The 24,476-nt window shown below is 47.2% G+C and overlaps 1 protein-coding gene across 1 annotated transcript in view; it reads right to left on the bottom strand.

Moving 5' to 3' along the window:
• Positions 1-15,379, bottom strand: part of RABGGTA (Rab geranylgeranyltransferase subunit alpha) — a 57,639-nt gene extending 42,260 nt beyond the window's left edge. The window contains exons 1-6 of the mRNA XM_085858096.1: positions 15,221-15,379; positions 5,582-5,692; positions 4,427-4,551; positions 4,072-4,256; positions 3,497-3,694; positions 1,975-2,058 (exon numbers count right to left, since the gene is read on the bottom strand). Of these exons, the coding sequence (XP_085714222.1) occupies positions 1,975-2,058; positions 3,497-3,694; positions 4,072-4,256; positions 4,427-4,551; positions 5,582-5,692; positions 15,221-15,223 (706 nt within the window). The 5' untranslated portion in view covers positions 15,224-15,379. The remainder of the gene's footprint in view (positions 1-1,974; positions 2,059-3,496; positions 3,695-4,071; positions 4,257-4,426; positions 4,552-5,581; positions 5,693-15,220) is intronic.
• Positions 15,380-24,476: the final 9,097 nt, after the last annotated feature.

Raw genomic sequence — 24,476 nt, 5'->3', positions numbered from 1 at the left:
TGCATACCAGTTATGTGAACCCCTGGTTAAACATATTGGATTTTAAATGATCGCAATTTTGACTTTCGGAATGATAATCTCACCAATTATCCTGACTATAATTCACAGACCGGTGTTTGTGTGCATTTGTTTGTCGCGCTACTCCTCCAGTTCTGGGCGTCTAGACTTGCGACACAGGATCAGCATGACCCCAATCAATGTATAAGGGTGTTTTTTTTATCTTTGCTGGTGGTCTTGAGGGGGGGAGGAGGGTAGGACGCAAATTCTCTATGTAAATGTGTACCGTGTAGCGCCGCCTCCAGGTGGAGGAGGATATTACAAGTCTCCACCATTTTCAGTACAGGATTCCTGTCTCCACATTTTCCAGTACAGTGAAGTGTTTTATAAGCAGAAGGTATGTTTTTGCTTCATACACGTCACCCAGGTTATTTTTTTTTTTGGAACTATACAGAGCTGTCAGTTGCCTATACACTGCCCAAATAAAGGTATGCGTTGCACACTTCGAACAAGATCGCCCTTCAGGCGGGTACTCTGCTCGTGTAACAAATTTGGTCAAAATGGCTTCCCGTTTAAGCATTTCAACTTGGAACCTTTGTCGCAATGTGCTTCCGTCATTAAATATCTAATACAGAATGCAGTTTCCCCGAATAAAGGTGTTTTTTTGGGGTGATTTTTTTCACTGTAAAGTTATGTATGCGGTCTATGTTTACCTGTGAGATTGTAATGCCAGTCTTTCAGCAGGGCTTAGTCTTTCTTAGTCCTTCAGCAGAGTTCCAAGGCTGGGACTTCGAACCCTGCTGAAAGACTGAAGCGAACAATAAGTATCTGCCTCGATGTATTTTAAAAACCTGATCGGATCATCTCATTGTACTGTACACGGCCTATGTTTACCTGGAAGATTGTAATTGAAAAATCATGCTTTTGATCATTAAATTTGTGTCCAACACATTGTTCCTCATCCTTTCTCCCCCCCCCCCCCATCATGATCATTGACAACAAAGACGACCTCGATAGGCTTTAATGATAAACTTACTTGTAATATTATAAAAACAAAAGTATGTGTACACACACATCTGTGTATTCATTTGACGTATGTTCCCTTTTCTGACGTGGTGTTTCATGTCACGAGTTACTTGGTGAATTGAACTTAAACTCAAGCTTTCATCGGTGTTTGAGACGTCAATCAATGAAACGGTATTTTATATGCTGCCTTGTTGATGAAATACCGACATATGGCCTGAAAGCAGCCAAAAATGATGACCCATTGGTTGAGCTCTCGATTTTCGACCTTTCACTTTCTGCGGGAAAAGCAAGGTGGCGTGCATAGCATCCCATAACATGCATGATGATGATGCTGCAACATCATGCTCTCAGCGGTCCAGAGTTTTGAAACTTCGCACATCCCCATTGAAAATCCTGTGTACGTGCTTGTGTCACTGTCGACTCTGCTGAATATAATTCTTCTGCACTTATTTTGTCTCTTCCTTTCATTATCTTAAACATCTCTATCATATCTCCTCGTGGCCGCCTCCTTTCTAGTGTATAAAGCCCTGTCTCCTTCAGCCGCTCCTCATAGAGTAGCTGAGTCTAGCTAGGCACGGAATCAATGCAGTAGCCCTGCGCTGAACCCTCTCAATGGCATCTATGCCCTTCCTGAGTTATGGTGACCAGAACTGCACAAAATATTCTAAATGTGGCCCTCACTAAATTCCTGTCCAATGTTAACACCACCTCTTGATTGATAAATGATCCCCCTCTGAATACAACATAAAAACCTATTTGCTCTACCTGTAGCTGCCTGGCACTGTGCTGCCTGATTACCTCCCGTATCTATTACCACCCTCAGACCCTTCTCCTGCGTGACGCGCTCCAAAATTATCCCTTACATCATGTCAGAATAACTTCTGTTTATCTTGCATAACACATGCTCATCGACCATTGTTCAACGCTGTAAAAAAACAGGCTGTTGCATACCTCGGCCGAGCAGCCAGCGATGGTAAAACCACGCACTCTGGTCACTGGGGTCGGTGAAAAAAGCGTTCTGTGCAAGTTCATACTCTGCATACAAAAACAGAGTTTGCAAGTTTAAACACGAACAACTTCATACTCATGACCCCCCTCCCCACACCCCACTCCCCTTTCCAAACCTCAAAAATGATAAAGCATATCCTGTGTTATGAGAGAAAATCATATTAAATGCAAACTGCAGGTGATTCGGTCATCAAATTAACTTATCCCAGCTCGGTACTAAGCAAGATAACAGCAAGACTTTTTTCTTCTTCTACAGTATACATGATTAAGGCTCGTGGAAGAGCAAGAGCAAATTGGAAGGGGGGAAGCACCAACAGCAGAGAAGGGAGAATGAGACTAACATCAAGGGGAAGATAAGAAGGACACATGGAGGTGAAAAGATGAATGAAACACAGCAAGAAGAGGAAAGGGAAAGTGGGGATGAAGGACAAAAGCAACAAACCAATCGACAACGACCACAGAGAGGTTGGAGAGAAGTTTGAAATGGGAGGGGAGGGGGAGTAAAATCACAATAACCAGGAAACGGGGAACTGCTCGGGAATGAGATCATGAGTATCGATGGGGACGATCTGAGATGGTGTTGAATAGCTGTCTTGAGCCAGAGGACGTGGTAGGGCCAACACCGAGCCAGAGGACATGGTGGGGATGACGCCAAACCAGAGGACGTGGCGGGGAAGCCGCCGAGCCAGAGGACGTGGCGGGGACGCCGCCGAGCCAGAGCACGTGGCAGGGATGCCGCCGAGCCAGAGCATATGGCAGGGATGCCGCCGAGCCAGAGGATGCGGCGGGGACGACATTGAGCCAGAGGAAGCGGCGGGGATGCCGCCGAGCCAGAGGACACACCGGGGACGACGCAGAGCCAGAGGACGTGGTGGTGACGACGCTGAGCCAGAGGACGCGGTGGGGACGATGCCGAGCCAGAGGACAGGGTGGGGACGATGCCGAGCAAGAGGACGCGGCGGGGACGACGCTGAGCCAGAGGACGCGGTGGGGACAATGCCAAGCCAGAGGACGCACCGGGGACGACGCCGAGCCAGAGGACGTAGCGGGGACGATGCTGAGCCCGAAGACGGCGGGGGCGAGGCCGAGATGAAGGATGGCAGGGAAGAGGGATGGGTGTTCCTCACTAGACTGGTGCAATGGTCAGAGGTCCACTCTGAGTCTGGGAGGTTTGAACGCAATACTGGCCGAGTCATACCAAAGATTTTCAAAAAATGGCACGTGCTGCATCCTTGCTTGGTGCCCAGGACAAATGACCATAGGCTGGCAACCATTGTGTGGGATTGTTGGGCCTAATGGCATCCTTGTGCATTATAGTTAATTGTAAGGGAATTTGTTGTTATAAGATGTGGAAATGGACAAAAAACCTTGAGGAATTTTTCACTCAAAGAGTGCAATGTTATTGGTTCGTTCTGCTCATACGCAGGTGGCACAAATACGTCACTCAGGTGACACAAAGACTCACCTTTCAGTAGCTGATCCTCTGCCACACGACCCTTTTGTTCAGGGTCTGGGTAGATCCGTGGAAGCAGGCAGCTGCGATAGTGCCACGCAGAGTAGTTAGAGAAGTTGGTGCTGATTAGTTGGGACGTGTACTCAAGCTCGTCGGTATCGGGAATACCTGCATGTTGCACCACAAAGCGTCGATGATCCCAACAATGAACTGCAGAAAGTTAAAAACAATGGGGGGGGGGCTCATGAAAAGAACAATCACCTCAGAACAAGAAACTACCCTCTCTTCCACTAAAAAATACCACAATCCTGACCGATTTATGTCCATATCAAACACGAAATGTTGCGGAATCAGTTTCCCACAGGATTAAACTGATGCTTCTCCAAATGGTATTCCACAAAAGAGCGATTGTCCCCTTGACGCCTTCTTGTCCGACCAAACAGTAAAGACATTGTTTTTGTAATTATTCAATTCGGACCCATTCATATTTCTGCCCTTTCCTCATCCACCTCCTCAAAATAACACATCAAAGCTGCGGATCCAAGCAAACCCCACAGCACCCTGCATTGGGCCAAACCAACACGCACAGTTCCTCTCATCTTTCTGAAGAAAGGCCCCACAGAGACGAAGTTCTTTGGCCCAGTCAGTATGTTTGGCATGAACCAGCACCCATGCACGGTGGTGCCATGCGCCATATGACTTGGGGTTCACACGCAAACAGGACTCCAGGAATGGCAACTCCAAAGAAAGAACTTCCTGGACTTCTTCTTGTCTACATCAATGTTGAAAGCACAAATATCAGAACGGTGGAGGGGCAGGTGAGCACAGCATCGTTATGGTCTCAAGTTGGTTGAGAGCCTCATGCGGCACACTTTAAACACAAAAGACGCTCAATTGAAACCAAAAGAACACCTTGTCACATCAATGCTCCCATTCACTCACCTGTCCTTCTCCCAGAACAACAAGATCTCACGTCGAAAGTTCCACAATGACGCAATGTCTGGATTTTGCTCCAAGATGTTTTGTGTGATCTCCAATGCTTCTTTGTCGAACTCCCCGTTAGCTCGCTGGAAAGACGGGCGGCATGAAAAGGTGTTAAATTGGCATATGTAGGAGGGGATTGGGACCATACTCTGTGCAGAGCATTAGTGCTGCTTAAACAGTCTCCTTGGCTATTGGGCACAATCCTGGACAGGTCACCACTCCGACACAGGATACCAGCATGCCGGCACTCATTTTGCCAACCTCGGAAGGATGACAGGCCGAGTTAACCCCACCTGGTATTAATTCAACAGCTGAGCGGGATTTGAACTGAGGACCCTTGGATCCAAAGCCCACCACCCAAACCATTAAACCAACACCAGGCATATGTAGGACAACCTCTTTAAGGCCGTAGTCAATCTTGGATTTGTGCCGTCCCTCGAATGGATGTTAAACGGGCGTCCCGTCTGCCAGCAGTTGTTAGTGGACGTTAAAGATCCCACAGTGTTCTTCGCGAAGAGTAGGCGAGCTATCGCTGGCACCATGAACAAATTCCAAATTCCTTCCCAAACCAGCAGAGGGCACTGCATCAGCAACACCGTCAACCAATCCTCCTCCTCCTCCTCCGTGTGCAGCATAAGGCTGCAGGTGGCATCATTGGCCGAGGACACGGCTGTGCCGCTGATGCAATGCCCCAATTACAGTACACTTGTACTCATTTTGCCGACCTTGGAAGGATGACGGTCAACCCAACCTCGTGTTAATTCAACAGAAATCAAGGGCTCAAACTCAGGACCCAGAGATACCAAACCAGTCACCCTAACCGCTAAGCCAACACCAGGCTTATGCTTCATATGAAGGAATGAGATTATTGGATTCCTGACCCCACAACCCCCTACCTCTGAAAGAGCGAAGATGTTTTGAGTTACAATTTTACCTCAAGAGGTTAAGGTTTGACAATTGCAATATTTCTCAGAGTATTGTGATGTTTCCAGGAGTACTGTGCAATATTGTGATGCAATAATTAGAGAGCTGTGATGCAACAAGCAGATAAACCATGAACACCTTGGTTTTCTGACTAAAGATGAGGAAATTGCGAACAAAAAGTAGACACACCTTCGAAGCTGCTGCGGCGCTTGCCACCTGATATAACTTCAGCTTCTTCTCCCGTTCCTTTCTCTTCGTTTCTGCCTGCTCGGCAGAAGTCTTCACCTTCACACGGCCATGCTGCATACACCATTTAAAATAGACAGATAAATGATTATATATTGTTACGAATTCTGGCCCGCCTGGCGTGCGATCGGCCGCGTACCTCTTATGGCAGCCACGTCACCCACTGGATGGACAATTCAGTCGTGACCCTCCTGGAACTACCGCCAGGAGCCAGTCACGGGTGGGGGTTTAACCTCACCACAACCCAGTCCGCATGCTACCCGCGCGAAATAGGGTGAATCGCCGAATGGCGATATACCTAAATACCCGCGCGGGTAACCTACCGAGGGGTTGCACCACGCTGCAGGTCAGCCAAGGACACGAACCGCTTAAGCGGTTCGTTCCGTGCTACAGGGATAACCGAGCGGTGTTATCGCCGACCTCGACGGTTCTGATTCTCCTTACCAGGCGTTCAAAACCCACTACTCATTCCACGATGCAAGATGGCACTTTCAATGTGGTGAAAGGAGAACGCGACGAACGGGACACGTTGCACACAAGGACATTTATTATAGAGCACACGTATTACACACACACAACACAAGCAAGGGCAGTCATGCAATTTAGAAGCAAGGCAAATAGAAAGCAATACAACCGACTATAATTATTATTTACAAGCACTTAACAGATGGCGCCATGACAACATTCACACAGAACAAAATAAATGACCCCCTCATAGGCAAGGGAGTAGACAGGGTTCGTAAACCTTTATGGCCGTGGGCCGTGGATGACCGAATGGGCCCACGAGACCGACACTGGTTACCTGCACCTTCGTGGTGCGACGGTCGGCGAGCTCTCTCCGGCACTCCTCGCAAGATGTGCAGGTCCGGCACACAGCCGGCAGGGCTGCGCCTCCCGTCTGCGTCGCCCGGACTCGCCACCGGCCCGTGCCTTCACCGACAGGTCGCGCAACGCCAAGACGAGAGGGAGGGAGAGAGAACTCGATGACAAAGAATGACGAAGGCCACCCCGACGACAGAGAGAGAGAGAGAGAGAGAGAGAGAGAGAGAGAGAGAGAGAGAGAGAGAGAGAGAGAGAGAGAGAGAGAGAGAGAGAGAGAGAGAGAGAGAGAGAGAGAGAGAGAGAGAGAGAGAGAGAGAGAGATCCAGCACGACCCCGACAGAGAGGATGACGTCGATGACCCAGACAAAAAAAAAAGGACTTGACCTCGACCACCAAGAGAGAGCGAGCCCCGCGTGCTGTCCGCCTTATATAGCGCGGGGCTCCGCCCTTCGCTCCTCCCCGTTTTCGGCTCCAACTTCCTTCGAGAAGGTTTCCGAAAAGGGGCGTTCCCTCAACCCGACCGCCTCACGCCGTGCATCCACCAATCGGCAGCGAACTGCCCTCCCCCTTCCCTTCACACCAAGCGCAGGGAAAATAGGCGGGAAAAAACCCCACAGGCTTCACGAGAGCTTTTGTTCTGCCAATCCTTCTCGGACGGTTTCCGACGCGGAGACCGTCTTACCGTGGTCCACGGCGGATGGCGTTCGTAAGTGGGCGTAGTGGCGAAGATGGTGGCGGTTGTTGTTTGCGTGGCCGTTTGTTGCAATGGTGGCTGAAAATAATGATAAAGAAAAACGGCTATCTCAAAGAGTCGCAGCCCGGTGAACACGAAGAATTCCCTTTAAACAACGGTGGGGACCTATCTGAACACTCACTTACGGGCATAGCTAATCTAAGGAACCTTTATGGCGTATTGCGAATTTCCACAGCCGTAACAATATGTAGTACTAAAACTCTCATCTTGTAGGAATGTATGTATGTATCTATGTTCTCGAAATATAAACAAAAAGGTACAGGATAGCCCAAAAATGTTCGGCCCACCTTACTCACCATTCTCCTGCGGTGTGCAGTATCAAGTTTCGTTAAAATCAGGCAACGAAAAAATAATTAAAAAATCAATTCCCGATTCAGTCAAGTACTCTTCGGGATTATTTGATCAATGCAAACAACCTCAGCAGTATAGTTCGCTGGAGCCATCTTCTTTTTATTTTTTCTTGAAATGATTTATTTTAAAATCTCAAACATTTAGTAAGACAAAGAACGATTCATTTTTAAGCATAAAATAAACATCGCCATTTTGATCTAATCCTTCCGTGTTCATTAATAAATAAAATTGTGCTTACAAGATTACGCACAATTTATACGACTTGCTTTTCTCTGGTTTTTTTTTCACATCGACGCACAATATCAAGTTTCGTTCAAATCGGGCAAAAATAAAAAAATTATTAAAAAATCAATTCCCATTTCAGTCGTCCTCTTTGGGATTATTTGATCAATGCAAACAACCTCAGCGGTATAGTTCGCTGGAGCTATCCCTTTTTTTTTTAATCAACCACAGTCACAACAGGAACCCAACGGGTTCACGGGTCGTCAAGTATATATTTAAAAATAAAAATATAAATAAATAAATAAAAACTACAAACAAGAACCACATTCAGTGGAGTGCATACCTCCGCCAGGCTGAACGGCTTATGTTTTGTATCCCACTGAAAGGCTAGATCTCGATCCGGACCTGAACCACCAACAAATCTGCTTGTTCTTGTCACCTAACCAACTCAACCACCAAGTTTTATCAAAACTCATCCACAACTTTTTCAAATATCATGCTATATATCGTACTCGACCCCAAAATTCTCGTATCCGGATCCAGATCTTCACCAAAATCGAATTGAGTCATCCTTGTCACACACCCAGCTTGACGACCAAGTTTTGTCCAATCCCATCCAGAACCTTTTTGAGATATCTTGACAAACATTGCCTATAGAAAGTCTGCACCCCCTTTTAAAATTTTCACCTTTTGTTGCCTTATAGCCTGAAATTAAATTGCATTAAATCAAACTTTTTACACATCGTAACCCACAACTTCCAAGTGAAAAACAAATTCTACAAATTTCAGAAAAGTAATTAAAAATATAAAACTAGAATATCACTAAAGTGTCCACCCCGCTGAGTTAATACTTGGTGGAAGTACCTTTGACAGCAATTACAGCTGAGTCTGTTGGTATAGGTCTCTACCAACTTTGCACACCTTGATTGGGCAATATTCACCCATTCTTCAGTACAAAACTGTTCAAACTCAGTCAAGTTACGTGGGGAGTGTTGATGGACAGCAATCAAGTCATGTCACAGACTTTCGATTGGATTTAGGTCGGGGCTCTGACTGGGCCACTCAAGGACATTTATCTTTTTTGTTCCTTTGCCACTCCAGTGTAGCTTTGGTTGTGTGCTTCAGGTCATTGTCAAGCTGAAAGGTGAACTTCCGTCACAATTTCAGCTTTCTTGCAGAGGGCAGCAGGTTTCCTCTGGGATTTTTCTGTATGTTGCTCCATCCATTTTCCCTTCTATCCTCACAAGTGCCCCAGTCTCTGCTGGTGAGAAACATCCCCATAACATGATGCTGCCACCACCATGCTTCACAGTAGGGATGGTGTTCTCTGGCTGATACGCTGTGTTGTATTTCCAAAACGTAACGTTTTGCATTCAGGTAAAAAAAAGTTCCATCTTGGTTTCGTCAGATCACAAAACTTTTTGCCTCATGGCTTCAGAATCTCTGATGTAGATTTTTGCACACCTCAAACAGAACTCAAAGTGGGCTTTTTGAGTAAAGGTTTCCTCCTTGGCACCTTACCGTACAGGCCAGACATGTATCGTGGTTGGAATATTGTTGTTACATGCACACAGTGACCAGTCTTTGCCAAAAAGGCCTGTAGCTCTTTCAAAGGTTCCATTGGCCTCTTTGATCAGTCTCCTCCTTGCTTGGACATCAATTTTGGAGGGATGGCCTGATCTCGGCAGGGTCTTGGTGGGACCATACACCTTCCACTTCTTAATGATTTATTGACTGTACTCCAAGGGATATTCAAGGCCTTTGAAATATTTTTATACCCATCCGCTGATCTGTGCCTTTCCACAACTTTATCCCAGAGGTCATTTGAAAGCTCATTGGTGATCATGATTGAGTGTTTGCTGTGACATGCACTACCCAGCAGAGGAAACCTACAGGAACAGCTTATTTTATTCTGAAATAATCAGAATCATGACAATTTAAAACAGGTGGAGGCCAATTAACTTGGTATGTGATTGGTTACACCTGAGCTAATTTACAATTGCTATTATAAGGAGGTGGGACACTTATTCAACCAAAATATTCTAGTTTTATATTTTTAATTACTTTTCTGAAATTTGTAGAATTTGTTTTTCACTTGGAAGTTGTGGGTGACGATGTGTAAATAAAGGTGGAAAAAGTCTGATTTAATGCAATTTAATTTCAGGCTATAAGGAAACAAAAGGTGAAAATTTTAGAAGGGGTGTGGACTTTCTGTAGGTACTGTATAATCGGTTTTCGCTCTATCTCTCATTGGTGAAGAAACACCTAAAACATTCTCGTATCTTCACCAAAATCGAATCATTTCACCATCGTCACACACACAACATCTCTACCAAATCTGTCCACCACTTTTTGAGATATCCCGTTCACAGACAAACAGACTGACATGGGTGAAAACAACCTCCGCCCACCATCAGTGGCGGAGGTAATGAGGACCCCAATAATGGTTTAGGACCTTCTCTACTCATTCATTCCCTTTAACGTGAGGGGTTCATTCCTTTAAAGAGAATGATATTGTTGCGGATTTCTGCCCGCCGGCGTGCGGACGACTGCTTCTAGCCAATGGCGGCCGCTCTCGCCCACCGAACAGACAATCTAGTCGCAGCTTTCCGGATCAAACGCCGAAATCCCGCTATGGATATGTTTTAAGGATACCACAGCCTAGTCAACACTCTACCCGCACGCTACAGGGTCAATCGCCGAATTGTCGATATACCTAATTAATGGCGCGGGCAGACTACCGAGAGACTGTACCTCAACGGGGCCGCTTGGAAACAAGCCGCTTAAGCAGCTCGCTTCGTTTTGGGATAACCGAGCGGGGTATTATCACGAAAGCCCCGTTGGATCAGATTCTATTATCGGCTATTAAAAAGCCAGCTATTATTCCGAACTCGATACGGCAGTCCAATGAAGGAAAAGGACGCGACAAACGGGTTAACATTCACACAAGCACATTTATTTGCACACACAACATATATGCAGTCATGCAGTCATGTATGCAATCAGGCGAGGCAAACAAAAGCAATGCAATGTACAAGCACGCAATGAATGGGGGTAGGGACAAGACGCGAGCAAGAAAAAGAACTACCACCGTTCTATTAAGTACGTACACTTATACAGATCTAACTAAAGACATGGCGCCACAGCGTTCATTCAAAAGAAACAAGGAAAAACCCCAGGAAAGACGAGGGGTAGACTGGACCTCTTGGGTCTTTATGAGCACGGAGTTGTGATGACCGCAGAAGCTCCGAGAGGCCGGGCTGGTTACGTTCACCTTCGTGGTGCCTCGCTGGGGTGACCCGCAACGTCCCGTCCTCACGGCAGCTGGCGTGACCGCGGTTCGGCCCAGGCCTCCTCGGGCGGCCTGGTGATTCAGGCCCAGCCGGCAACGCATCAGAGCAACGAACGGGTCTTTTGCTCTCTTAGAGTTGACGCTCTAAGAGCCCGTCCGTCCCTCAGCGCCACTCGTACTGTCCCCAAGTCCGATCACCTCGGACCGTTCGGTGCCGGCTGGCGACCTCTCTCCGGCTCCCCCCACGTCCCGCACACGAATGCGCAGTTCTGCGCGGCATGGCAGGCTTGGCTGCCCTCCCAGCTCCCGTCTCCTCGGCGAACCCAGACCTCCACTGCCCTCCACTGGACTCGAACCTTCGTCTTCACACCACTCCAAACCCAGACCGACTGACTCTCTCGGCGCTCTGCACGCTGTTATATAGGATCCGTGAGGCGAGGTTTGATCTTTGATCCCTCAACTCTAAACCCCCGCTGGCTCCACCCCTTCGATCTTCTGATCCGAATTTTGAGGCAAAGCTCAGAGCGAGCGGACGTGGCAGAGATCATCGTCGCTGGCGCCCACAAAGGAGAGCGGATGTGGTTGAAATCACCGTCGCTGGCAACGAGGAAACCCCCGCGTCTGTTTGCAGCGATGCTGTTCGCTGGGAACTCGCCATGGCTGGTGCAAAAATGGTGGTGTTTGCGGAGTTGAAGGTGAAGCGATGTTGTTCGTTGTTGGTTATTGGGGGAGATGTGGTTTAGGAGATGGTGGCTGTGGTTGGCGTTTTGGAGAAGGTGGTTGTGGTTGGCGTTGTGGAGAAGGTGGTTGTGTGAAGGAGGTTGTGGAGAAGGTGGTTGTTGTGAAGGCGGTTGTGAGAGCGATGTTGGTGGTGGAGGTGGTTGTTGTGAAGCGGTTGATGAGAGCGATGTTGGGGGTGGAGGTGGTTGTTGTGAAGCGGTTGATGAGAGCGATGTTGGTGGTGGAAGTGGTTGTTGTGGAGCGGTTGGTCCAAAATAACGATTGCAAAAGAATAACACTACCTAAAGATTCACAGCCCGGTTACACGAATAATTCCCTTTAAACATCGGTGGGGAAATCTATCTGAACACAGACTTATCGACATAACTGATCTAAGGACCTATATGGTGCTCTGTGAATTTCCACAACCGTAACAATATTGTCATTATGAAAATATAGCACAAGATAACATGGGCCTTTGAGCTTGACTTGCCTAGGTTCGATTCCTCACCTAAACATAAGCTATGACATCACTCGTCTGTCTGGCAGACAGGCAACAGCCTCTTCCCTCTCCTCAGACCTTGACAAGATCACAAACTGGTCAAATACTTGGTGGAATATGTCCTTCAATCCTGAGAAATCCCAAACACTCACTCACTCTCTCCAAAAGAACCATTCTGCAAGCCCTCCCATCTACTTTCTCAACAACCCTCTCGAAGAGGTTGTCAGTCAGTCAAACTCTTGGGTCTCACTTTCAAGCCACGATCTCTCTTGGGCAAACCACATTTCAAAATTGGCCTCCAAACCCAGATGACGACTGGTCATCCTCCGTTGTGCAAACTCCTTCCTTCAAGGCACATCCGAGGTCCGATCCCCCAACAAGACTTTCATCCGCAGCTTTCAAGATCATTGGAAACAAAGGCTTTCAAGATGTTTTTACCTTCGTCACTTTGCCATCGCAGACAGGTTGATGGTCTTTCTGTTGTCTGCAGCCTCATTTCTGGTCTTGTATACTCTACCCCCTCCATGCCCTGTAGTCCCCCCCCCCCAAAGTATCTGCAGGACGCACACCATCCACCTTCAACTCACTTAGAGTGAAACTGCCTAAATCCAGAATCACTGCTCACCTCCACTCAATTATTCGTCTCTTTTTACCTCCATCACTGAGGGTGGAGGTGGTAATGTTTTCACCCCTTTCTGTATGTTTGTGCAGGATATCTCAAAATGTTGTGGACGGATCCGGATGAAATTCAGTGGGCAGGTTCGGTGTGTGACAAGGAAGAATTGATTCGATTTTGGTGAAGATCCAAATCCAGATCTGATAATTTTTTTCAGCGATTCCTCACCATTGAGAGATAGGGTGAAACTAATATGGAGCACAATATCTCAAAAAGTTGTAGACGGATTCGGATGAAACTTGGTGGACAGGTTGGATGTGCGACCATGACGAATTGATTCGATTTTGATGAAGATCCGAATCCAGATCTGGATACGAGAATTATTTAATTTTCAAAGCGATTCTTCACCATTCGGAGAAAATATATGGAGATGGACAAAGAAGGGATGCAGGTAACGATGAGGGGTCGGGGAGAATGTAAGGGGTGGACAAGATGGATACAAAAGCCAAAAACGATGTCGGTATTGCACGATATTTCAAAAATGTATTGGGCCCGATATGTTATCGTGGATCAGGCATTATGTGGTGGAGATATGTGCTCTTCCGAGTGCCCTTATCGTTCTGCCAGTGGAACCACCTTTCACACTCTATTCGATCTCTTTCTTCTCTCCGGGTCTTCAAGACAGCTGTTCACCACCATCTCAGGTCACCCCCCATCCAAAGCAATGATCTTTTCTACACCCATTAAACCACCCCCCACCATCCCAAAAATTTGCTTCTCTATCCATCATCGTTATATGCATCCCTTGTTTGCCCGTCTCCGTCTACTTTCGCCCTCCACCCTGCTATTGGTGTTTCCCCTTTCTTCTGCTGTTCCCTTTATGTTGTGTCCCAGCTCTTCCACAAGCCTTGGCCATGTAAAAAAGCCGCTGTATCGGTGCTACATGCCAGACGATACATAAATACGCTGGGTATCCAGTCTGCCAGCGTGAGTTGGTGGACATTGACCCCCATGGCGTTTTTTGTGAAGAGTATGCAGGTTATCGCTGGCACCCTGAACAACTTACAAATTCCTGCAAAGTGGTTGATCGTCATTGTCAAAACAGCAGCAGCAACAGTCGTAGGGGACGAGTCTCTACCATACCAGAGATGTGTTCCATTTCCAACTGGAAGGGCACTTGGTAGAGCGCATACCTCCACCACGTAATACCTGATCCACGAGAACATATCAAGCCCAATACATTTTTGAGATTATCATGCTATACAGTACTATATCGTTTTTGGCCCCATCTCTCAATGGTCTCTCCATCGAGTGCAGCCTGTGGCTGCTGATTGCATCATTGGCTGGGACGCGGAGTCGCGGCTACGCCGCTGATGCAGTGTCCCCCTTACCAGTACACTGGTACTCATTTTGCCGACCTCGGAAGGATGACAGGCTGAGACAACCTCCTGGTGTATTTTAATTCAGCGGCAACGGGGCTTGAACTCAGGACCCTAGGATCCCAAACCGCCACCCGAACCACTAAGCCAACACCAGGCTTCCTCTCAATGGTGAAGAATCACTTTAAAATTAAATAATTCTCGTATCCAGATCCAAATTCGGATCTTCACCAAAATCGAATCGATTCTTCATCGTCAAACACCCAACGTGCCCAGCAAGTTTCATCCAGATCCGTGCCCAACTTTTTCAGAGGTCCTGCACACACACACACACACACACACACACACACACACACACACACACACACACACACACACACACACACACACACACACACACACACACACACACACACACACACACACACACACACACACACACACACACACCCTCCTTCACGTTTTGGTGGCGGGAGGTAATGAACTTGCTATCTCTCTTGCCAAGCCATCGTTCATTAATCAACCGTTTCGATCGAGTGCTTGCTCGAGTGCTTAAGCCCCAGGTCACGTGGCGAGCGCTCTCCAAGCTGCTTTCTCATGGAGCACCACCCAACACTTTATTGAAGAGAACGTGTATCAACCACAACTCGTGTGCGAGCAGACGGGACAGCCTACTTTGTGTCCGAATTCGCACAACACGAGAAAACACAGCCGGACATGCTCATGATAAACTCGGACCGTGAGTCGTGAGACAACCGCCTGTGGTGCGCGGCCACAATAACATGGACGTCCCGATGAAACGACGGTTCTTTCACCCCGAGCGGCCTCACGCGGGACCTCCACACCGGTCCGAAAACCTCCACACTCATTAACCAATATCTGGCTGCGACCAACGACGGCAATCCTGCCCTGCGTGTCACTCACCATTTCGGTGTGACGTGGTGGACTCGAGTCGGGATGTCGGGCTCGATGGCCACGATTGGTCTCAAAAATGTTCCTTCACTTTTCACCTCGCCTTTCCTTCAGATGTCATGAAGCGTTAAAACATACCTCTTGGTTTGCATGACATCTTAGGTTTTAAGAGGTTATTTTTAATTTTATAAACCTTTTATGAACAATAACATTTTAATTTTTAACACTGCAATTATATTTAAAAAAAAAATTATTTTAACAATAAACAGTAAGCAGGCGAAAAGAGGATTTTACAAGCCGAGCTCGTGATACACCCCGACCGATTGCTGTCGTCGTACGCGGCGCAGACTCGAAATTCGAAGATTTGCTTCCGAAGATACAGGTCGGAGGAAGAAAAACAAAAAGCACAGAACCGGATTGATTTGACTCGTGAAGAAGTGAAACGATATCACGACGGTCGCTATCACAGGATTCGATGGCAATCACGTGACTTTTTCGCATCGTGGACTCATCTTTGTTTGTCTCTGCCGGCAAAGGAAAATGTAATTCCAAAAATATGTAATTGTTATTTTCGATTTCGCTCCGAAACCCCCTCGTCCGAAGGACCAGAGGCTGGAAGAGCCCTTTGGCTTTGAAGAATATATGATGATGATGATGATGATGATTATGATAGAGGAAAAATAACAAGCTCGAATGAGCTAAGATCCTCGTCCTCTTAATGATGACGTCATAAAACGAGTATGACGTCATAAAAACGAGTATGCCGTCATTGTGATGTATCAGGTTTGCAATAAATTATCTGTGCTAATGCCCGGCTTGATTCCCGCAAACAAAATTCAAACAGCTTCCCTACTTTCGGAGATAATGGTATAGGCGATTTCCATTAGCGGCGATATTATGACGTCAACTTTTTTTCTCGGAAGAATTCCCAAAATCGGAGATGGTTCCTGCCTGCGCGTGGGCTTTCTGCATATACATGGCAAGTTTCACGAAGATCCGATGAAAACTCTGGGTTGTGAAACAAAAAATGTCAAAAAATAGGAATGACGTCATAAATATTGATTATGACGTCACAGTGATGTATCATATGTGCGGTAATTCATCTCTGCTAATGCTCTGTTCGATTCGCGCAAACAGAATTCAAAAAGCTTGCCAAGTTTCGGAAATAATTTTTTAGGCGATTTCCATTCGCGGAGATATTTTGACGTCATAACTTTTTTTCTTGGAGAAATTTTCAAAATCGGAGATGGTTACTGTCTGCGCGGGGTATTTTTACATATATATGCCAAGTTTCAGGAAGTTTCGATGAAAACTGTAGGCTGTGAAACAAAAAAGTCCACAAGAACAACAACGTGAGTAAGACAGAGATCCTCCACGAGGATCTAACAAGGCGGCTCAGCCTGTCTCTGGTCATGGACTTGGCGACGGGCGTAAAGCTCGTTTCCTCTCGTTTTGTACAATAAATGGGATCCCTTTCAACTTATCAAAGGTTGTTTATCCATGCTTGAGCCAGTCTCACCTATCCTTTTTAAATGCTAAGTGTCAAGCAAGGAAGCAGCACATACCATTTTAAAAGACTGGGATGACTCGGACGGATATTCGAACCACCAACCTCCCAGACTCAGTATGGATGTTATTAACCATTACACCAAGATCCATACCAGTTTGGAAACCGCAAATTGCTTTCTACTTTGCGCCGCTTCGTTAACATGTTACATCCGAAAGAAATGATTACGGACTCAAAGTTCGAGGCTCACGAGGGGGAAGCACTCGGGACCTTCGTGAACACCCGGTCCTGAGACCACCAGGCACAGACAACTCCATGCACTGTTGGATTGCTAAGCAACCACGAAGGGCGATTGGCACTGCCAATCCTGGCAGGGCTACACTAATTCACGTGATACCTTACCTGTGGACGGCAGAACCAAATGGGGTCTCGTGCCCTCAGTGCACACAAGGATTACTGCCGAGCGATACAGGGAGTGTGCGCTGGCTAACAAGAGCAAACTAATGGGGTAGAACTTCCTGGCTAACTAATGTGCAGATGATACTGGACCAATGAAGGAAAAGACAAAACGAGCTGGGTACATTTATAACATGAGCAATTTATTTATAAGAGCGAGGAAAAGTATGTGTACAATAAGGGCAAATAAAAAACATAGGGGCAATACCCCTGGGCACTCACCTAGTAGTGGTGGGCGCTCACCTTGTAGTGGCTGGATAGGATAACCGGGGAACCACTGGTAAACATGGATGACACACAAAATATGTAATTGAGAAAAAAGTAAACACCGATGGATTTTTTTTATGCCTTCGGTGATGAAGTCGCCAGTGGCATTATTTTTTAAGGTTGTTTTTTTAATGCCATGAACAAACTGGTACATCACGGGTGATAAAGGTTGTGGTCGAGTTTCATCGAAATTGTGCGTGTCGTTTCTGAGAAAAAGAAAAAAGCTCTTGGGGGGGGGGCAACCTCCCCATAAACTCCCTCCATAGACCCCCTCAGACCCCGATTTTGTTAATACTGTGAACAAACTTTGGTACTTACATGGTGAGGAACATTGTGGTAAAGTTTCATCGAAATCGTTTATGTAGCTTCAGAGAAGTTGAAAGTATTAGTGGACAGACGAACGGACGACGCACCATCCCACAAGCTCCCCGGAACTACATTCCAGGTGAGCTAAAAAATACCAGTTGATCGTCTCTGTCCACCTTTTTTATTATTTTTTGTGGACCTGGGGTCGCAGGGGTACGAAGGTGGGGGTATCCCCAGTTCTCCCCAGACTCACCAGGAATCGAGGCCGTCACGCACGAATAAATCCATGTTACAGCAGTTCAGTAATCGACCGCAAACGCCAACAATTTAACCACGTGACCCAATGTCCTCCATCTGACTAGTTTAACTGGGAACACGCAGACGCCTTATCAGGGAATCGCGCCCTCCAGCATTGTGCTGCTCTTATCTTTATTGGATCTTGATTTACCGCAAGCATAATGCCGGACTGATGTGAGCCAATCAGTTGGGAAATTATAATCTCTGGGCTAATCTACATCCGGACATTGCTGGACCAATGGAAGAAAGGACATTTACCAGCAGATTGGAAATATAATTTATTTGCAATAATCAATGGGGGGTACAGGAAGGAGGGAAGGGAACTCAAGGGCTTTAATGGAATTCAATGGGAAACTGGGGCAGGAAAAGGGGAAATGCAATACAAAGCAATCAAGGAAAACCATAAAAGATTCATAAAATGTTTTTTCCTTTACAAAAAGGAAAAAAAGATGCACAAGTTGAAGACTTACCTTAAGCTATTCCTTATCTACTACATAAGACAGAGTACACATCAGACCACACACATGGGGAGACAATTGGGAGGGGCAGGGTGGCCTCAGCCTACCAGCATGTATGTAACCATCACCCTCCCCAGATTGGTACCGCTCTCCCCGCTGCTCTCCAGAATGGCCCTGACACTACCCTCCACAACCGAGGGTCCACGAGCTCCATAGGGAGCAGCCAGCCAACAGCCACGATCGCCGCAGATTTCTTCCAAAGCGTCTGGGACCAGGGAAGAAGCAAGGGTAATGCAGAGCATCTGGAACCAGGGCAGAAACAACAGCGACGACCAGAACCGAGAGAGATTGAGATGCGACGATCAGGGTAGAAAGAAAGTGTGATGCGACGACCAGGGCAGAGAGAGAAAGAACCAGAGCGTCAAGCGCAGTTTTATAGCCCCTGGGGTCGGTGAGGCCAAAGAGTCGCACACCAGATCTTCTGAGGTGGCCTGTGACCAGCGATTGAGCCACATCAGATCTTCTGAGGTGGCACCATGCCAGCCCGTTCTGCTGCCTGCCGGGCTATGCACTCAGTTGGTCCTTCCCCTGTCGCCAGGAGTGGAGCTCCGCACTTAACATGGGGAAATCCCTTTTTACCCCCATGCACCTGGGACAAACCCCAAATGTCAAAAAATGCTCATGGCACAAAGCCAGGGAATTGGGCAATTATTTCCGTAGGACTGTGTCGTGTCCTGGTCTGTTTACCGGTCGTGTTCAGGTGGAGGGAAATAAACGAGGATAAGGGAAACGAAATACAGTACAGGGGTGGAGGGCAATAAATTACAGTACAGGGAAGACATCCATACAGACAAACAAGTACTTGCTTGTGCTTCAAACAATAAGTGGGAATTTGGCGAACGTTCCAGAACCCTGGTGTTATTCGCACATGCTGAGCAGCCATGGCAGTAAAACAATGCACGCCCAACGTGATGATGGCATTCATGGCACACATCATTACGCGCTGATGTATTATCCCAACTGGTTGAGAGGGGGCGCTAGCTACCCAACTTAACGCATTTAATTACAAAATGACCCCGAGAGGGAAGGCGCAATTCATAATGTCCATGAAGGAAATAACTATTCTAAAAGTCTACATGGTGTGTGCATTTCAATTTCGGCATAAGATTTATAAAACCGCAACATTACCCCCCTTCCCTTTCCCAGACTCACCCCGAGTCGTACACAAAGTTGACTCAGAGGAGTCTGGGACAGCCAAGTTACCATCCCTGTGTGATTACCCCCAGTACCTCCTGAGCTTGTTGCATTAATGCTACCCCCCATGTATGTGACAATTTAAACGAGATATGTCCCACCTAATGCGTTGGGGAACTACCTGACTCACACGACAACCTTACTTAACACCGAAATTGCTGGAATTTTGAAAAAAAAAACATGAAGCTGATGGGCTTTAAAAATACAAACTAGACACAACAATCATCAAATATTTACAAAATCTCTCCCAGGACCTGAAGGGGAAAACAAAACAAAACAAAACACAATGCAAACATTGTTCATGCTGGAAGAAAAGACACCTGCTCACCATCTCTTCCTCTTGCTCATCTTCGGGCTGGAGGCCCTTCGACCAAAAACCGGCAGGCCATGATCCAGCATACAGGCCATTTCGGGGTGACTCTTCTAAATAGCAAACACATCTTCCTCCACTGAGCTGCTGTACGGGGCAATTCTTGGAGGTGGGGAAACACGGCCACGACAACAACGTGGTCCGGTAAAGTGGACGAGCAAGGTGAGTGGTACATGGGCCACAGAGCAAGTGTTCCAACAAAGTGTATGGGCGACACCAAGGTGATGTGCAAGGACGCAAGATGAGTCCTGCAAGACGTTCAGTGATGTATCCTGGGTCCTGGACAGCCAGACGAACAAAAGCACAAGAAAAAGCCCACGGCAAAGAAAACAAAAAGATAAACCAGGTAATGCAATGGACACAAGCACCAGGTCCGACCAACATAGTCAGCCGGTCCGTGGTGTGCACATACCTGGGGCAATGGTGGTGGTGCCAGAAGAGCGAGCTTGAGGTTGGTCCTACTCGTCTGCACCCACCCAGTATCTCCTTAATACTACCAAAATTTGTCTCCATATTCTGTCTCCTACATCTCGTCTCACTCCAACCAACTTCCTCTCCGATCCCCCAAGATTCCTCAAGGAAGGAAAAGGCAGAATAAAACAAAATGTTATGAACACTGCATGACCCATCTCGTTGTTCCTCTCACTTGGAGGGCAAGTCCCGTGGCCAGTGATCATCCCAGCTGTGGATGGTGTGAAGGGGTCTACATCAATCCTAACTACGCTAACATTCTTACATATTTAAACTATTCCCGGGGTCACACCCTACCAACAGGCCTTCATTAAACTATTGGATTCTTCAAACCCAAATTCCTGTTGCCCACGCATTGGTGCTCTGAAAACTTTGGACCCTGCCCATCAAATTTTGCGATTGTGCCTCCACACAACTTCGTGGCTGGGTAGTGAGGTTCCACTGGCCGGCTTGCCAAACTTTACTCACCTGTGACACCCCCTCTTTGCTGGAGCCACCTCCGAGGTTACCGGTTCCTGACCCTAGCCTGGGGGATGCCCTCACTGGCACTCCCCCCTTGATGCCCACACGGCATTTTGGAGCCCCGGGTCCTGCTGCTCGGGCACCTGGGCCCATTGAACACTACACTGGCACGCCAGGCCCCTCCCCTCGGGTACATGCGCCCACTACACACTGAACACTAAACCGGGCCACTGGGCCCATCTACGGCCGCACCTGGCCAACGAGCTTACCAGCACCTGAGGTGTCCCGAGGTGAGTGCACATTTTTGAGCAACACTCCCAGCCAGTCCATTATCTCCTGCACTCTGCAAAGATACTACATGCTACAATCATCACCAACTGCAGAATGACATCCATTTGCAAATTTACCGAATCCCTCCGTCTAACATTAAACTAACCCCGGGTTTCCTTGAGTGGGATCCACTCCCCGCATTCAAACCTTCCCACCATGCACCCAATTACCACTCATACCAGGCCTTCCATTCATAATTCGCTTTTACACACACACACACACACACACACACACACACACACACACACACACACACACACACACACACACACACACACACACACACACACACACACACACTTCTTGCTCTCATAATTCCTGTCTGTCTGTCTGTCTCTTCCATGTTGGGAGTGTGATTAGGACGAATATATCTGATTTTGGTGAAGATCAGGATACAATAAAGAAATTTCATTTATGAGAGATTCTTCACCAGAGATTGGGCCAAAAATGATGTAGTGTTGCGAATCTGGAAGCTATGAGCACTCAACATTCAGGTCCTAGAGATCAGTTATATCAGTAAGTACATGTTGCCAGTTAGGGTCCTGACCCTAGTGTTATGGGTAATTAAATGTTCCTGCACTGTGGAGTTATTTAAATAGTCAGGTTTTCTTTTCGTTTATTTTTACACCACCAACATCAACACCGACGACACCGCATCACCCTCACCCTCACCTTCACCTTCACTTCACTTCCTTCACCTCGCTCTGGCAGACGTCATGGTGGGCGGAGTTCAAGGAGGAGCCGCACGGCAGCCTTCGACCAATCAGCGTGCAACGAGTGAGGTGACCATCGCCCGGCCAATCAGATCCCGCGACAGGAGGAAAGGGCTCCGCGTAATGTCACCACACCCCCGGATCAATCAAGGAGCTTGCCGCCTGTTTTGGCCAGTGAAAGAGACGAAGAGCGATTTGCGCGCCAAAACCAGCCAGTGAGAGAGGGATGATCGCGAAGAGGTGCCCCCCCCCGAAGAGGGGGGGGTATAATTATAGGTGCGGTCTGCACGTTCAGGGGTTCTGAGAGTTCTGGCAAGAAGTGAACATCTGCGCGCAAGGTGGTGGAGTGGAAAAGTGTCTGCGCATGGAGTGGTCAGTGCCACGGAGAGTCTTATCCTGCCAGCTTTCACCCTGCCGATTTCGTTCACCTGGAGCCCGGTCATGAGGGCGTCTGGATCGTGCTGGGGGTCCAGTTCTGCCCCGAGGACCTGGTCCTTGAAGACCGCAGTAGGCGGACAGGTCTGAGACAGGGCTCAATAAAGACCATTTTGGTCCGATTCTTTGGGTGTATGCGTATGTTTGTTTGTGGTGCCAGTCAGATAAGTAGTGAAGTGTATAAGTGACGTGCTGTATGTACGTGCATTTCTTTTGATCGGTTTAACTCTGCCCTTATGTGCTCCCCTCATTCCCCCATTGTGAATAAATACCCCGATTGTTAAATGTTTCAGCTCGTTCATGTCCTTTCCTAAAATTGGCTTCGCGTGCTGCGTGTTGGGAAATTAGCCAGGCTGTTGCCGTTGTAACGCGATATTTGGGACCGACGGACGTCGGCGATAAATAGCTCGGATTGCACACAGTTCGAGTACGCTAAGCGGCTCGTTCCGTACCGGTGCCGTCAAGGGTGTGGAAACTCGGTAAATCGCCACATGGTCTCTAGGTATTTTGAAAATTTGCGAATAACCCTGTACCACGTGGTAGAAATATTGATGCTTCACGGTCTGATAAGGGACCCGTACTTTTTCGGAGTTTTCCAAAAAGGTACGATCTAAATTCCGGGTGATCGGTCGAGCCGACTCTGCTGCTCCATCTAGCAGTCGTGCTCGTCACCGATACCCGGCCCCGCAACAATATTGCATGTTATCTCAAAACGTTGTGGACGAGTTATGACAAAACTTGGTGGATGAGTGGGAAGGTGACAAGAACAAGCTGATTATTACATTTTCGTTCAGGTTTGGATCCAGAGCTGGCCCATCAGTGGGATACAAATCGTAAACTGTTCAGCCTGGTCGAGGTATGTGCTCTACAATAAATTACCGATCAATTTGTGCAATTCCCCCCCCCCCCCCCCCATTAATCGCTCCAAAGGAGTCAGGTGGACTTCCAAAATCCCAGAATTTTGTTGTAAAACAAACCATTTGAAGAAGAATGCTTTATTTAACTTACTCAGTTTATATTTTTCATAAGTGGATTTGATGTTATTAGAATTGCACTCAAAGTAACTCAATGTCAGCATGTGTGAATGTACGTATGATATTTTTTAATTGCTTATCGTCTTATGACTCAAATCCTATTTTATTTTAAAACTCCTTTTCACTGTACTCTCCCATTGTCATGTCTATATACATATACGTGTATATATATATATATATATATATATATATATATATATATATATATATATATATATATATATATATATATATATATATATATATATATATATATATATATATTGTTGCGGATTCGCGCCCGCCGGCGTGCGGACGGCCACGTAACTCGAATCGCGGCACGTCGCCCACCGGACGGACAATCCAGTCGTGACCCTCTCGGACTAACGCCGGGAACCAGTCACGGGTGGACCTTTCGGTCTCACCACGATCGTGCCAATCGGCCCCCGCGTGGGATAGGGTTGCTCGCCAAATTCGACCTACCTAAGTACCCACACGGAGGGTAGACCGGGCGATCGCACCTCGCCGCAGGTCGACTTCGGACACGGGCCACTTTAAGCGACCCGTTCCGTACTATCGGGATAACCGAGCGGTGTTATTCGTCGGCCTCGACGGTTCGATTAATTATCGGGCGTTTTAGCCCACGACCAACCCTTTACGTGAAGCAAGATGGAGATTCAATGAAAGAAAAGACGAAGCGAAGCGGGAAAACAGTTCAACAATAAGCACATTTATTTCGCGATGAACGGAAAGCACACATATACAATTCCACCAAAAGCACATGTAAAAGAAGAAGACAATGCAATATTACACAAAAAGCAAATGCAACAATGCAGATCGATACGACTACCGGGCACACGGCAACACTTATACAATTTTACTTCACAGACGGCGCCAACAACACATATTCCCAAAGCAAAAGAAAAGAG

Source organism: Eptatretus burgeri, chromosome 15 (genome assembly GCF_056783735.1).
Source record: "Eptatretus burgeri isolate ZD-2024b chromosome 15, Ebu_testis_v1, whole genome shotgun sequence".
Taxonomy (NCBI): domain Eukaryota; kingdom Metazoa; phylum Chordata; class Myxini; order Myxiniformes; family Myxinidae; genus Eptatretus; species Eptatretus burgeri.
Note: the sequence above shows the minus strand (reverse complement) of the source record. Positions and strands in the feature narration are given on the sequence as shown.